Source organism: Mycteria americana, chromosome 4 (assembly GCF_035582795.1).
Source record: "Mycteria americana isolate JAX WOST 10 ecotype Jacksonville Zoo and Gardens chromosome 4, USCA_MyAme_1.0, whole genome shotgun sequence".
NCBI lineage: Eukaryota > Metazoa > Chordata > Aves > Ciconiiformes > Ciconiidae > Mycteria > Mycteria americana.
The window spans coordinates 71,637,987-71,653,957 of NC_134368.1; the positions used below are offsets into that span (position 1 = coordinate 71,637,987).

The 15,971-nt window shown below is 46.8% G+C and overlaps 1 protein-coding gene across 1 annotated transcript in view; it reads right to left on the bottom strand.

Moving 5' to 3' along the window:
- Nucleotides 1-4,228: 4,228 nt before the first annotated feature.
- Nucleotides 4,229-15,971, bottom strand: part of SCD5 (stearoyl-CoA desaturase 5) — a 34,634-nt gene continuing 22,891 nt past the window's right edge. Inside the window, exons 2-5 of the mRNA XM_075500826.1 lie at nt 15,406-15,536; nt 10,242-10,447; nt 6,493-6,725; nt 4,229-5,930 (exon numbers count right to left, since the gene is read on the bottom strand). Coding sequence (XP_075356941.1) covers nt 5,740-5,930; nt 6,493-6,725; nt 10,242-10,447; nt 15,406-15,536 — 761 coding nt within the window. The 3' untranslated portion in view covers nt 4,229-5,739. The remainder of the gene's footprint in view (nt 5,931-6,492; nt 6,726-10,241; nt 10,448-15,405; nt 15,537-15,971) is intronic.

Genomic DNA, 15,971 nt, shown 5'->3' on the forward strand with positions numbered 1-15,971 from the left:
ATTATGTCAGCCAGGAAAATTTAGTACCCCCAGTTAATATTGAGGTTAGGCATTACCGTGCAGAGATGGTAGGCACCGTTTCACCCACAGTTATCTGTGCCACTCACTGGAGCTTTTCTCCTGGGCATCTTCCAAAGCCCATAACAGGGGATTTTTTTTTTTTTTTTTTTTTTGGTCCTGCTTGCAGGCTTTGCTTCTCTTGGGCAGCAGATTTATCTTCACAGATGCAGCTGGTGTGAGGCAGAGGCCCACCTTTACTTGCTCTGGGGCCATACCTTTGCTCCCTGCCCCTTTGGCTTTAACCCTGGTTTGGCCATGGCTGGTGCAGGAAGTGAGGGGGCAGCAGCACAGCTCCTGGCAGGAGGCTGCAAACCATTCACCTCCCTGGGACTCGCTATGGCTGTACCAAAGCCAGCAGGATGGGATAGGTATGGTGGCAGCCAGGGCACAGAGCAGCTGGACAGGCCTGCCAGGGTCAGGTGGCTGCAGATTCACAAAACCAGAGCGGGAATTCTGCTATCATTATCTCAGAAAAAGCCCAAATCAGGGTTTAACTCTCCAGGAAGCAGGACAGCAGGAGATGCACTCAGTAAACACTATGTACCCCATGTGCAAGGGATGATTTAAACAGCAAAATTCTCCAAACCATCCAGTGAGCAGCTCTGCCCATGCAGGGACACCCCGACTCCTCCGCAAACTCAGCACTTTGCTAGGTTTCAGGGGTTTTGGGTTTTTTCCCCTATTCCCCCTGTCTAGTGGGGCTGGCGTTGCTGGGTGTGCACCCTGGATGCCAGAGGTTTCAGCTCCCAGGCTGGGCACCACTGAGCCAGAGCCATTGTGGGAGCTGGGGCACGTGGGCATGTGTTAGCAAATGTCTCCTTTCCCACTGGGCTCTGCTTTCGGTTTTTCTTTCCATTCTTCTTTAAAAAGAAGATCTTAAGGGAAAGTGTACCTTGATTCCCAGAAGTGCCCCAGAAGGTGGTGAAAACAAGCCCCATAACTTCCTGTAAGACCCTTTCTACATAAGGGTACAGCTACAAAACAGTCCGGAGCAAAGATACAGAGGTAATATAAGTTCAGCCTGGCCATGCCTGTGGGGCCACAGTCCGGGAGCTGATACATCATCAACCGTTAAAAATCCCTCCAAACTGAGAGCTCTCCTAGCTGCAAATACCCCAAACATTGGCTGACCAGAGCCCGTAGGTCTGTCACCATGTTTCCAGCCTGGCACGGACTCCGAGAGTCACATGGACACAGGACACCTTTCAGGAGACCTTTTTTTTTTCTTGGGAGCCTCCCACTCCAACAGCTCGATGCAGCTGAAGTCAGGCTGCATTTCCCATTTGCTGGGCTTATTTCCAGAAAGCCATGTTCTGGCTGCTGATTTCTGCACCTGAAAAATTATCAACGCCAGCCAGAGGACAGCAGTCACCTCGCACTTTCAAGCTGCGGAGGGATATGGGGATGCAGATGTCACCCAGGGTTACAAGGAAACAGCAGAGCCACTGGAGGGAGTGGGCAGAAATCCACCTCTGATGCCCCAAGCAGCCTCCTCTGCATCCCTGCACCTCCCTCAGCAATCCCCCACTTTCACCAGGTATTTTTAAACTGTCTCAGGGATATGGTGACCAGCCCAGGGCTGACCACGCACCCTTTTCCCACCCTAGACCCCCATGCTAAAGCTCTGCATTCAAGTGCCAAAGGGCTAAGTGAAGTTTTGGTGCTGCCATGCGGGACCCTGGCACAGCACTTGGCCCCATAGCGTAGAGCAGGACTGCCACCAGCTTTCCCAAGCGCAGCAGTGGGACTGCTGGGCAGGAGATGGTACAGGAAATTTCTGCTCTTCTGGGACGGCAAACCCTGATGCATTTCTTCAGTGCCAGCACTCACTCTCTCACCACAGCCCCTTTCTCGAGGTGTAACTCCAGAGCCAGCAGGTTTTGCTCATGCTTGCCTCCCGCTCCGGGGGATTACACCAACACAGCTCCGCCTGTGCGTCTGACTGCGGCAGAGATGGGGTTAGATGGAGCCTGAAAGCTCCTCTGTAGTCAGCTATCACAACCTTGGCCTTGGTCCACACCCTGACAGTTGTGTTTGTACACAGCCCTGATGGGGTTTCATCAATATCTGCATAGCCAAGCACACGGTGTAAGTTACAGTCGAAATCCTCCTTTAGCAATTGTGCCAAGTCCCAGGGCAGGCATAGTGTTTCCTTGAGCCACCCCACAACAGAAAGTTCTGCTGTGGAAGGAGCACACGACTCCTGAGCCAACACTGCATTTCCTAAGGGCCCCACTGGTTCTGGGAAAAAAAGTAAAAAAGATCCAGTCCCCGCTGTATGCCAAAGCTGAGAGCCTGGAAACACTCAGTGCACGCAACACTGCACAGGACAGCATACGAATACCTCTTGTTCTCAGTCCTACATGGTGTTATTCCAGACGGTTCAATGTGCCAAGAACAGAATTAGAGTCAACAGAAGATCAGGCACTGTCAGACCATCAGGTCTTAGAAGTTTGACAGTCACTGTATCCTTGGTTTAGGCCAGCCTACAGCCAGCCACCCATCAACCAGCAGTCCCTCAACACTTTCACGCTGCTCAGAAAGCACTAGCAGGGCCCTCGACTACCAGATAAGCAGGAGAGGTGCCAAAGTCCACAGAAATGAGTGTAGCTCATGCCTCAGTACCCACCTTACCAAGGCTCCACAGCTTCCACAAGTCACTGCATGCAGCTGCAGGTGGATCCAGCAGCTGTCCTGGGAGGCAGCTGGGGCCCTTCCTGCCTCCCAGAGACCCTATGTCTTCTTGAGGAAGGAGAGACCACACTAGAGAACATGGCCAAAATGATTTCCAAAACAAAATCAAAACAAACAAGCAAAAAATTCAAAACAAACACACAAAAAAAATTGAAACAAATAAGCAAAAAAGGAAATGCATAGAAGTATTCCTTGTTTTACCAAAATTCAAGGCATTCTCTTCAAAAATCTAGTTTTCCTGCAAAGCCTAACTGACATTTTTTGTTCAACTCTACCACATGGAGAAGTTCACCTACAGAAACAGGAATTCGGGTAGTGCAAGCTCCAAGATAAGACATTTGATGGAGAAGCTTTTCCTTTTCTGAATGATGTTTCTTTACTTTCAGTTTCTCAAAACCATGGGTAACTTGCCAACGGTTTCAAAATCTGAGATCCCTGAATCCCCCTGGAACTGCTGTTGCTGCTGAAGTCTTATACTGGGGGCGGGGGGGAATTACCTTGTTATTTCAGGTAGTCAGAGAGGTTCAGAACAGCATGTACCTCTTTGCAGGTCCAAGTAACAGCAGTACAAAAGAAGGGGGAAAAAAAAAAAGGATGTAAAGTATGATAAAGATCAACAGGACGATGTGCATCCAAGTGCCTGTAAAGTGCATTCACTGCAGTCCTCCAGCCAGGAAATTGCACAAACGAAATTATGGGAGCACCAGTAAGATTAGGCATTTGCACATCTTCCCAGCTTCGCTCCTGCACTCCAACATCAAGTCCAAACCCATCGCCTGCATAATTTTGAAGGCAGGTTCCCAATTATTTTTGCCACTCTCCAACTGCCTGCGAAGAAGAAAGCAACAACGCTATCTTTCTAACCAGCAGGTCGGAAAGCTCTCAGCTCTGGGAGACCGTTTCCACCCCCTCCTGCAGGCACTGTAGGGGGTGGTGGGGAGACATCTCCTACTCATGTGCATGTAATTCCCATGTCTGTCAAACGGCCCTGACTCCAGATGAATGCACATCAAGATACGACTTCTGGCACACCCAGGTCTTCAGGCACATCTCAGCAGAAACAAGTAGAACTTACAGCAAAATCTAAACAAAATACTTAATATTTTTGGTCAAAGTGTTGTCCTGCAGTCATGTTGGGCTGATATTTTACTATTAAAGTGGGATTTTCACATGCAAGAACTTGCCACGGTCTCCTTTCAAGCTTATGTCAGCTTGAATTTTTGTTTTCCCCTCTATCAGCTTGGCCACTAAGCCCGAAGTAATCAAATCTCTTGGTGCCCTTCCATTTGACAACACTCCTCTTCCACTGACGAGGAAAGCAGAAATGCTGAGGGGGTAGGTATTTTGGAAACATGGCACCAAGTGAATAGCTGGAAACGCCAAGTGAAACACTGCTGTAATTCTGATGAGTGATGCACAAAGCCCTTCGCTTTGGGAGATGTTTCAAAATAAAACACAGCAGCCAGTCTAACTCATAACTGTTTATTGTAAATCACTCAAGAGTTTACACATCATTAATGGCAAAGTAACACTGTTAAAACACCTGCTGGATGAAGTACAGAATAAAGACAATTCTTTTATATTATATGGCATCAATAAAAAAAAAAAAAAAAAACCTAGAAACAGAACAAAAAAGAAACCATTTTAATTTTTTTTTCCAGTTCTACATCTTTCCTGAAAATAATCTGGGCCTGAGTCTCAGTTATTTCAAGATCCTTGCCTTGCCCAGGGCGTGGGGCTGTGCAACTGGGAAACAGGAACTACCTCTCCAAGGGGCAAGGTGGTGACCCTCTTTATAAATGAAAATCACGCCCTCTATCTCCAAAAGTGCTCCAGTGTTGACAGTACAAAGCCTCTCTCCTGCACTGGCTAACATCTAACACAAAGGGCTATATGTCCCATTAATTCCACATGCTCTTTTTAAGCTTTTTGTTTTGTTTTGTTTTTAAACAAGGCAACTGTTAAAATTCAGAAGCTACATATCTACATAAGCTACAGTCTTTATATTTTGCTCAGAAACCAATGGATGTTGCATGCAGCTGAATTGTTAGTAGAGACCCTGACTTAGATAAAGGTCAGTTTTCTAAGACCCGCTAGTCAAAGGCAGAAAAAGAAATTAAGAGGCCTCTTGTGCAAAAGGAGCTAAAATACGCATGCATCAATGGCCATGACCAATTAGAATATAACTCAGGTCTCCAAACATTGAAACCGAAGCTTTATTTGGCTTAACACATGGTTGAGCTCTACACCTTTACAAATTACAACGTATAGGCGACAACAAAGGAATCACCTCAACATAGCATCAGTTGGTATTTTGGCCTGTATAGAGACTAATCTTCAACACAAAAGCCTGCTCAGCAATAAATGGTTTTCATACTTAGCAAAGACAGCAGCGCACTGGGCTGGCTAACAGGGCTAACAAAAAGAAGAAAGCAGGTTTTCAAACTAACGGCTAACTAAATTTAGGCCGATTTTTCCCCTTGGACATCCTGTTTTTCATCGGTGCTGTTACTGTCCTTTCCATTAGTCTGCAGTTGAAACAGCACACTGGGCCCTGCCCCATCCCCTCTGAGAGATGCATCTCAAAAGCATATTTGATTAATAGTAGAAACAAAAGTCTCCCCTAACTGCACTTGGAAAGGATAGTTAGTTCCTCCAACCTGCCAACGTTTACCATGAACAAGCAAATTCCAGTGTATTTCAGACATGAACTACAGTGACTAAAATCAAATCTCTCTCCTGTTTAACTATAATATTAAATAACATATAACATTTTTACACTTATTAGTCTGAAGTTTGGACTTTAGACAGCTAATAAGGAAAAAAAGCTGGGGCCAAATCTGTTCCTGGGGAATTAATTTGGCCCAACTGATCGGAAAAAACTAATGTTACCCAGAGGAAAGTAAATCCACCACAGGCACAGGGGTTCGCACACACTCACCTACCCACATGTACAACAGTGCTGGCACAGCGAAGCGTTACTTTTCAAGCACTGCCATCTCCAGTCCTTTCCTTGCGAGCTTGGATCATCTCCTTTGGAGCCTGCTTGCGGTCAGTGACCAACCCCAACCAAAACATGAAGTCAATAAACCAGGTAGTGGGGTTGAACTTCAGGCCCAGCTCGCTGGCTGAGTAGTCAAATGGGAAGGTGTGGTGGTAGTTGTGGAAACCCTCACCTGAAAAACAGAGAGGGAGTTTAAAGACCACATGGCCAGCACGTTTATGAATTTAGGAACACGCTTGGGTAGGACATCCTAACACATGTTTCCCAAGTCCTGAATCCAGTGCAGGTTATGCTCCATCCCTGGCTATGGGAGACCTCTGGGGCAGACCCGTAACGGACTCCATTTCAGTGCTTTGGGCTTTCCTCCCCAGCAGGAAGGGGCATGTCCCACCCCTTACACTCAGGGAAGAAAAATGATAAGTGCTTCAAGAGGGGAGATGCACAACTGAGTAAGAAGCAGAGTCACTTACTTCTGCTGTGCTGTCCCCAGAAGAGAGAAGAGAGGATTGCTACTCTGAACACATCTCTGCCCAGAGACTACATGGCATTATTTCCATGTGGGCACCATCAGTAGAACAAGGGAGCCTTCCTCTAGGTTGCACAAGCTCCAGCCTCCTCCAAGCCCTGGCTCCACGTGGTGTCCAGCTGCAGGTGCCCAAAGCCCCGACCAGGGTGAAACAGGACGGGATGTCATTCTGAGTTGGCAAAGCTCTACCCAGGGCTACAGCACTTACCAATGGCTCCCAGAGTGACAAAGGCGTTCTGCCTGGGGCTGATGTACTTGTCGTAAGGGCGGTTGCCATACATGTGAGCAGCACTGTTGACCAGCCAGGTGACGTTGAGGGAGATAGTGTACCGGAGGATGGAGGCAAGGAAGTAGGCATTCCACAGACTCTCGCCCCAGAGGTACCACGGCACAAAGGTAGGGATCACAAAGCACATCAGCACAACCGAACTCTTGTAATACCTGCAGGGAAAGAAAAGAATACCATTGCTGTGGTGGGAATGACAGCTGGGGTGAAGTGGGGTTGCATCTCTGGAGGCACAACTCTGCCAAGAAACCCCTGGCATAACCTGGGCTGGCCCCATAACTGGGGCAGCAGGGAACATTTCAGACATCCACAATCATGACATAATTTTTCCAAGTGCAATTCAAAATGCCAAGACAATCCGAAACCCCGAAGCAGCAGGTAATACTGAACAGCTGAGACCCAGTCCCAAAGCAAACCTCCCAAGTTGAGCACCTTTAAACCTTGGGAAGCGCAGAGTTGGCTGCACGCCCTGCACATAGGGTCCAGCTCTGGGACTGGAAAAGGCCACGGCTTGGCATGGCATTGGCAGAGCTGTGTCGGAAGCATGTTCACTGCTAAGAGCCAGCAAAGACTTCCCCCGTGCTTAGATCAGAAGGGAACCTCCAGCACAGGGCAGGCGCAGCTCCCTTCTACACCACTGCTGCTGCATGAGCTCCAACAGCAGCACAGATCCAAAGCAGCTGCCAAGAGACCACAGGCACCCCACCAAAGGTGAGGAGAAAGAAGATGCATCTTGGCCTGGGGGCCAAGATTACTGCTGCTCTCCCAGCCCACTGACTGGCACAAGTCCTGCCACTCCTCCCTACATTGGACAAAATCAGTGTGCAGTGCAAAATGGGGAGGGAGGAAGCTGAACAGTCTGAGAACAAACAGGAAAGATTTATAGTACCGCTAAAGCCACATGCCAGGCAAGGCAGGGAAGAGAGAGTGTACGACACAGGGAGCACAGAGGTGAAGAGCAGAGACCACAGTGGGAGAAACAAAGAAAAATCATGCTGAAGGAATTAATCCGAGGCAAGTGGAGAAAGGGAGCAGGTCAGCAAGAAGTGGGGAGGCAAAGCCAAAAGTGAGATAAGAAATAAATGACTCTAAATGGAGAACAGGCTAATGGTGCTCAGAAGCGGAGAGCAGCAAGACAGTGCAGCTTGGGAGCCACCTACAGTGTGTCCTGAGCTCAAGAGGAAACAAGGCCCCCGTCTTCCCTGTTGAGCCCTTCCACCTCCCTGGAGCCCAAATTTACTACAGCCCACAGTGATCCTGGGATATCATCATCAAAGCAAACTGCCACATGAAACTGCAGCGGCAGGCTGAGGTGACAGGATTTTGAAGGGTGCAGAAAGAAAAGAAATGCAAAGTAAGAACCATCTTATTTGTGCCATATGACAGGTTTAAAATAGACCCCTGCTTTTGTTGAGTTTTCTGGAAGGGATGAGGAAGAAGAGTTTGGATTTATTAAACAGTTATTAAAACTTTCCATTTGCTGAAAGTTTTTCAGACAGGAAGAACTGTCAATTTGGTTTGACAGAAACAAACAAACAATTTTCAATTAAAACCCACAGAGGATTGGAAAAATGTTAATAGTAGCAGTATTTCTGGAAGGAAGGAAGTTTCCATGAACATAGTTCTCATCTATAACACACCAGCTAGTTTTGAGCATCTTGCATATGAAATAAGTTAGCCTCTTGCCCTGCAAGTTCTGTTTGATATTTTTTGTTGTTTGGAGCTTGTGCCTCACACACTGGGCTCCAGAAGGAGATGTGCAGCTCTGAAACACCAACCATGGTGAAGAGAGAGCATCTCCTTGGCTCTCTCACAGAACTCTATCTTCACTTACCTGAGCCAAGGCTCTCCAAAGGAAACAGTCCCCATTCTTCACTGCACCAAAGATAACAGATAATTTTCCACTCATCTGACTGACTTCTGAACCAGGCTGTGGATAAGATTTGCAAACCTCATCAATTCAAGGCCAGGATTTAAGTAGAGCTGGAGGATAAAAATATTTTCCAGTCCAGAAAACTCCTTCAAAGTTCAAAGCCCCTCCCACTCCAGGAAAATAAAATAAAATATGAAAACAGCTTATCAGGCACCAATTAAAACCATTCTGTGAGATGCAAGAAGCCCAGACTGAAGTCTTTGATGAAGACATGAGATCTCGCATCCAAATGAGCGTTTTCTCTGTCTCCCTTTGACTGAAACATCCACCCTGGAATGAGAAACCTCCTTACCTGGAGTTCAGAGGAATCAATGCCTCAACACATGCTTGGGGAGCAGCACTGCTTTTACCACATGAAAACTTCGTCGTGAAGACACTTCACCTGTGAGCCTCTCTTTCACATCACATGCAGGATTATTGCTCCGTTATTCATAGAGGGTAAATTTTGCTGTCAGTCATGCCTGGAGCAGTACTGTGATTTCAGCTGAAGTGATGTGGTTTTAAACTGATTGAGTGGTACACTCAATCCACAGCTCACCAGAACCATGCTCACCAGCACCACTAAATTCAGCAAAGCTAACAATCTGGACTTAAAACGAAATGTGGCAAAGAAGGGTTTATTATGATTCTTACTGATCTGACCTGCCAGGTTTTCCATGCTCTCAAAAAAAACCAACACTTCAACCTTATAGAAAGGAGAAACCTGAATTTTTCTTCTTTGGTAAACTCCAAAGTCCTAAATTCAAATCCAGAGCAGAGACATTTGCTAAGATATAACTTACCTGCAGAAAACATACTTCACTACACAACATTTGCAGCATAACCAAAGCAGTAGAGCCTGCTTCTCATGGGATGCTGTTGTCTTGGAAAAGGTAATAACACAACCAAGAGGAGCTGCAGCAAACTGCAAGGGAGCCTTTGGAAACAGGCACTGCTGACTGAGGAACCAGTAGAAACAACAATACTTGGAGGGCAGTGAATTTCTCATCCCTGGAGCTCTTCCAATGCAGGGGTAATTCTGCTAGTGCACGGATTTCTCTAATGCAAAGAAGAAACTGACTTCTGGACTCAACCGACTGCTCCCCTCACCCATAAAACACTCAGAAATGAGCTTATATGGTTTGCTGAAGTACCTGGACCAAATGCTTGCAGGCAGAGACAGTCTTCTTGTACCTAAAACACAGGTACTCACATAGAGGACAAAGCATGTTACTCAATTCCCGCCTCTCACAGAGTGCGTAGCAAACTGAACTAGGTCTGTGCTAATTCTCAAGGGAGATAATTAATCCTGTGAAGAATAACAGTCTTGGGAGAGGAAGCGCTTGGTCTGCGCTTGCCCAGAGGTGCCAAAGATGAGTTTGCAGAGTGAAATGTGCACTTCTGCATTAAGGCAGTGATTACAGCATTTGCTCCAATGATCAAAGGAGAAGGCCAAGATCCCAGCAACTTCTGCTGTGGCTGTTTTCACAGTCAGCCCTGGCTTTTTTGAAAAGAAGAGGGATAAGGACAGGGCTCACTGCTTGTGCAGCAGAGCCTGCAAGGACAGTCAGCAAGCGTCAGCCACGTGGCAATAGTGGGGGCCAGAGGGACGGCAGTCCTAATGCCTGCAATCAAGGTGGCAAGGATATCTTGGAGGACAAAAGGGAAAGATAAAAGTAAGGAATAAGCTGCAACTAGACAACCAAGCAGAGGGACCTCTACACCCCACCTCACACGAGGGCCCAGAGCTCCCACTTACTTTCTTTGGAACCTGACAACAGGGTCGTCCAGCAGGTCAGTGAAATCCAGTTTCCTCCCCTTCTCTATGACGTCCCGGTGCTTGCGCACAAACAGCCAGCCGATGTGGGAGAAGAAGAAGCCGCGGCGGGCATTATGTGGGTCTGCATCCGTTTCCGAGTACTTGTGGTGCACACGGTGGTCTCTGCTCCACTCATAGATGTCATTCTGCATAGAAAGCATGGCGGGGTGAGAGGAGAGAGGCCGGGCGCTGCTCCAGTGGTACCACCTTCAGCTCCTTCCCCACACAGTAACAGCAACAAGCCCCTCTCTGATGCTCCTCAAAAAAGGTTATCAACTAAAGACATCCCAAGGGACCCCAGCTTTGCAGATAGCCAGCCCATCACACTGCTCCTGTCAGTGCCCACACAGAACGGGACACACTCTGGGAACCGGTGACACAGATTGGACACGTCCCAGGGCTGGAAATAGCTGGAAGCCAACAGCCTCTTGCGAGTTACCATCATCAGTTTGCCTTGGTTCCGTGTCCTCCCTGGGTGTTCACTGTCTGAGGGTGGACACTGGGCTGGAGGAACAGGTACATACATGTTTACATTGTTATTTTATGACCCTGCCATGGGGGAGCTTGCATATTTATTTTCAGGGCACTATGTGCAGAGGCACTCAGTTCTGGCATTCTTTTTCTAAGCTGGTTGCAGCTGGTGACATCCTCCAGGCACAAACACAGCACTGAAAATGGGACAGAGCTTGTGGAACACTACACGTACCTTATCCTGACCTGAACAGGAGCTGAACTTGCTCAGCCTTTTGGAGAAATGCATCTTCCACAGTAAAACCGGCAGCTCCATTTAAATTACTGCTCTGTCTGCAGGGATGTGTAAAAGAGCACAGCCTTCCAGTACTTAAAGGGGGCCTACAGGAAAGATGGGGAGGGACTCTTTATCAGGGAACGTAGTGATAGGACGAGGGGCAGTGGTTTTAAACTGGAAGAGGGTAGATTTAGATTAGGTATTAGGAAGAAATTCCTTACTGTGAGGGTGGCGAGACACCGGAACAGGTTGCCCAGAGAAACTGTGGATGCCCCCTCCCTGGAAGTGTTTAAGGCCAGGTTGGATGAGGCTTTGAACAACCTGATCACCTGAGCTAGTGGAAGGTATCCCTGCCCATGGCAGGGGGGTTGGAACTAGATGATCTTTAAGGTCCCTTCCAACCCAAACCATTCTATAATTCTATGGTTAAGATATCAAAGGAGATGTGTTTATTTTATGGGAAGTCTTGCAATTTCAGCCAGGCTGGAATAAAAGTCTCAGACCCAAACATCAGCTCAGCATTGGATCCAGATCAGATACAAAGCAAGTTCAGTCCTGTCTCTGCTCAAGCTGTCAACAGATATGGGTCACTGAAATACCTTGTGGCTGTAAATGGGTTTATGTGGATTGCAGGGAGGAAGGGATGGACCACAATTTCAGACTTGGATCCGTAAAGTGATACTTTGAGTTTACTCAGCCATAAGGGATTTCAGCCTCTCAGTTTGCTCTGCAGGATGCACTGGGTATTGGACTAAACTGGTGGTTCTTGCAGTTGTGCCAAGCTGTTAGGGCAGGGCATTTTAAGCATGTACAACACTTGCAAAACTCAGGCCACACACTCATCTATGAATTGAATTGCTCAACACCAGCACCAAAACATAGAAATGTTAGTTAATGCCTAGATCCACAACAGTGTGAACTTTAATAGAGATTGCTGAGTGGAGTGTACTTTCTTGTGCTATTTCCACCTTTGCACAGCCAGGGAGGTACCCAAGCAGTAATACCCAAAGGAAGGAAGCGCTTGGGTTACTTTTAGGAACAGCAGTAGCACCCACAACCACCAACCACAGCAGTTTTGCTCCCAGCAGAACTGAGCAAACCATTCACGGTGTCTGTGAAGTAACCGCAGTGCAGCAGCCATCATGGCGCTAAATATACTGCAGGACACAGTAAGCCCAGGCTAATGACAACTGTATATATCTATATTTCGTGAGACAAAAGCCCTATGCTGAAAGCATCACAGAAATCATTTGTCTTTCAGCTGCCAACATTTGAGAGAAAGCACTGAGGCCACCTGTGCTGCTAAGAGGACTCCAGGACCAACTGCAAAGAGCAGCTAAAGAATCCAGCTCAAATACCTCTGTGTCCAATTTCAGCATTGCAAAGATGCTGTCTGTCCACAAGAGCCCACAAGGGACAAGCGAAGAACAAAAGGCCTGGAAAGATCTCAGCTCTACTGCACTCAGTTGTGCTCAGCACTGTACTGTTGTCACACCATAGCCACAGTGACGCTGGGAGTGGGCTGGGGATGAGGGGAACATTTTTCTGCAGCACGGACTCATCTAAGCCATTGAGAGGAAGCAGTAAAGATCAGCCCCTTACCAGCACTTCAGTATGTCGCACCTTAACTATCCCATTGCACAAGAGAACAAAGTAAACTGAGTGAAGCAAAGGAAGTCAAACTCCTCAGTGAGAACACGGGGAGATCTTCACCTTGCTGTCATCTTATTTTTTTCCTGCAGAGAAATCAAAGGGAAGGAAAGCCTCTACACTGCTTCAAGTGGCTTCAGCGGGAATATCCAGAAGACTGGAAAATGCCAAGATTAAGTCATTTAAAAATAAAACAGGGTTATGCAAGAAGCACACCTAGGAAAGGTTCTCTTTCTTAACAAGAAATAATTTTTCAAGTGAGACTACTGATGAGTTTGTCATAAGAGCAATTGATAAAATTATCTGTGGGACAGCAGATAACTAGGTCAAAGCAATGATACTGTGAGAAGTTAACTTGGCTTTTCATACCACAGCAAACACCTGTAGGGCTGGCAAAAACCACGATTCCCCAGATGAAAGGGTTAGGAAGCTGTGAAACAACTGAATTGCATCCAATTAAAAACCACAAAGGCTAAGAGGAAATAAAGGCCAAAGGCCAGAACTGTTGGCAATAAATACACCAAGAACTGGAGCGTAGCACATGTAAATATGCTCCAAGCATTTTAATAGCAACCATTTTTCACGAACACATCACTCTTGATCAAGTTTCAGGTAAACACAGGAGTGAAATCCCTTCCAAAGCACAAAGCGACAGAATCATCCTGTCACAGTGATGCAAACATGAGGTTTCATAAGCAGGTCTCTTAATAAACCTGCAGACTGAAATGTGACAAGTTGGCCTACGTAACAACTTCAGTGTGCTGACACAAATTTCCATACAACCACTGCTGCTGTGTGCAAACGCTCACAGCACAACCTCAGCTGAAGAATGCAGTTTGTTTCACAGAGATGGCCAGGAGCAACAGTACAACGCAGTTAGCAAAAACACGGGCACATCCCAACTGAGATACTGAAACTTAAACACCAGGAGATCAAGTAGACATAAGCCAGGTATTACCTATTTCTGAAACAGACATGTGACAGCAAAAAGCACAGTCTTTCAAAATTGTGAGAGCTTCGCTCTAGATAAAGAGAGGAAACACAGTTCAGCATGCTCCAATCACCAGGCAAGAGGGCAAAAATGGCTGCATCTGATAGTATTTCAGAAGTACAGCATGTCACAGCCCATGCAGCATCAAGTTAAAACTCTTCAGCAGAATTTCCCCTGCCCTTCAAGAAGTCTGAATATTTCCTCAATATTCAGCATCCAAGCATGCTGTAGGTATCTCCAAGGCTGCCTCTTCCTCCCAAAGCCTACATGAGGGAGAGGGACCTGAAAACTCATTCAGTCCGCTTGTGGTGGTGAAAACAGCCTTTAGCAGGCAATGGATGTCATAGTAATTAGGAGTAAGCTTCAGACTACTTAAAACTTAGAGTGGGTGATTTGGCCTTCTGTTTTCTTTCCAATATGAAGGGCACAAAGGTGGCTTGAAGCTAGTTTGAAGTACTTCCCTGCCTCAGAATCACACCATGTCCAGAGCCAAAAGCAGTGATGAGGCCAAAACAGCTGAGAGCAAAATCCAGAGCAACAAGGGAGCAGAATGCAATGAAATCCCAATGTGCAGGCTCACTGCAACCAGCTCGACACATTCATTTAAATTACTTATGAAAGATAAGATTGGCTGTAAAACAGGAGGACAGTATCAGGGGCTTCTCAAAACTCAAAAGAGCTGTTTAACATGTTGAGCAAAGGGCTTGTAAAGGTCTGCAAGGAACCGAGCTGCACAAAGCAGCTGGAATATGTCTCAGAGTAGAGGAAGCTTATATTCAACATGGACAAATTCCCATATTCAAGCAAAAGTATTGTGCTCTTTGTAATGTCTAGAGGGTTTAACAAGATTAATTCTTTCCACCTTAAAAAAAAAAGATAAATCAAAGATGATAAATGAACAGTACAGAAGTGGATAAAGGGACTCTCTTAATCCTCTGTCAAGGTACATGAACGAGAAGTCAATCAAACGGACTGAAGGGAAAAAGCTGAAAACTCAAGGCACAACACACACGTGGTACTTGGTGCCACAAGGGGTTATGGCAGCCAAGCTTGGTAAGTTTAATGTTAGTACAGGTTCATACCTCTATTTTGAACAGCCAAAAGAGTAACTAAATTCACACCAATAAGATCCTGGTTCTGGGCTAACTCCTACCACCAGCTGTGTGTTACACAAACATTTCTGAGGTCTAAGATTGCCTATCAGTAAGTACAGAGCTAGTAACATGCTTCTTTGCAAATGTATTTGAATTTTACTGGTGAAAAACGCTGCATAAAACAGAGATAAATTAAGATTGTGAAAGGATGCCTGCTCTCCTTTCTGGGTATGTCAAAACCTCCAACTGCCTGGATGGACAAACAGACTTGATTACGCAGACATATTTGCATCCATTTGGCCCTTACAAAAGTTTCCATGTTGTCCTATGAAGTGTGGGGCCCAACCTGTGCTGCAGATAGGCTGCTGGGGTGCTGAGCCCCTGATCTGGGCACGTTCAACTTGGTCCTTACATAATTATTGCTCCTGGACTGTCTAATGCATACTAGACAGTGGGTGGTGAGAGGGGCTCTGCACCCCTGAGCCAGCAGTGTGTTATCAGCAAATGTCTTTCTCCCAGTATTTTTTTTTCCCTTTTGCTGTCTCTAAGCTGAGGGCATCCCTGCACAGGAGAGAAAGCTGCCTGGAGGCCAAGAATCTGGACAGGCAACCACAACCCCACCTGGAAAGCCATGGAGTTAGCTGCAGCCAGAAAGATCCGCAAAGGCAGCTTGGCTTTGTAGGAACGGTGGCTCCACAGGCGATGTGCACCAGCCGTCACACCCAAGGCCGTCATCAGGAAACAGAAATATGCTGAAAGACAAAAACAAAACAAAGGATGTGCCAGGGGGCAACTGCCATTATTTCTGCTTTCTTTGATGTAAAGATGATCCTTGCCCCTGCCTGCTGATGCCTGGGCAGACAGGAGGAGAGGTTCTCAGCCCACCTCTGCCCTGCAGCCCCCAGGACACATCACTCCACCTCCCACCCCTCCTCATTTAGCCAGCACATTGTTCAGGAGAGTTTGGCAGCACTGAAGCACCATGCCATGACATGTTTACACAGTCTGCCTTCGCCAAGTACAGTGGAGTGAAAGTTTATCACTTGTGTCAGAAGAGTAGCAACAACTCTAACAGGACACTGCCAGCCTCCTCCAGACAGGTCTTTGCTCGAGTCCGATCTGTCAGCTACTTTAAGAGCATTACATCCCACCCCTAAAGATACAAGCTGTGTCAGAGTTTCCACAAT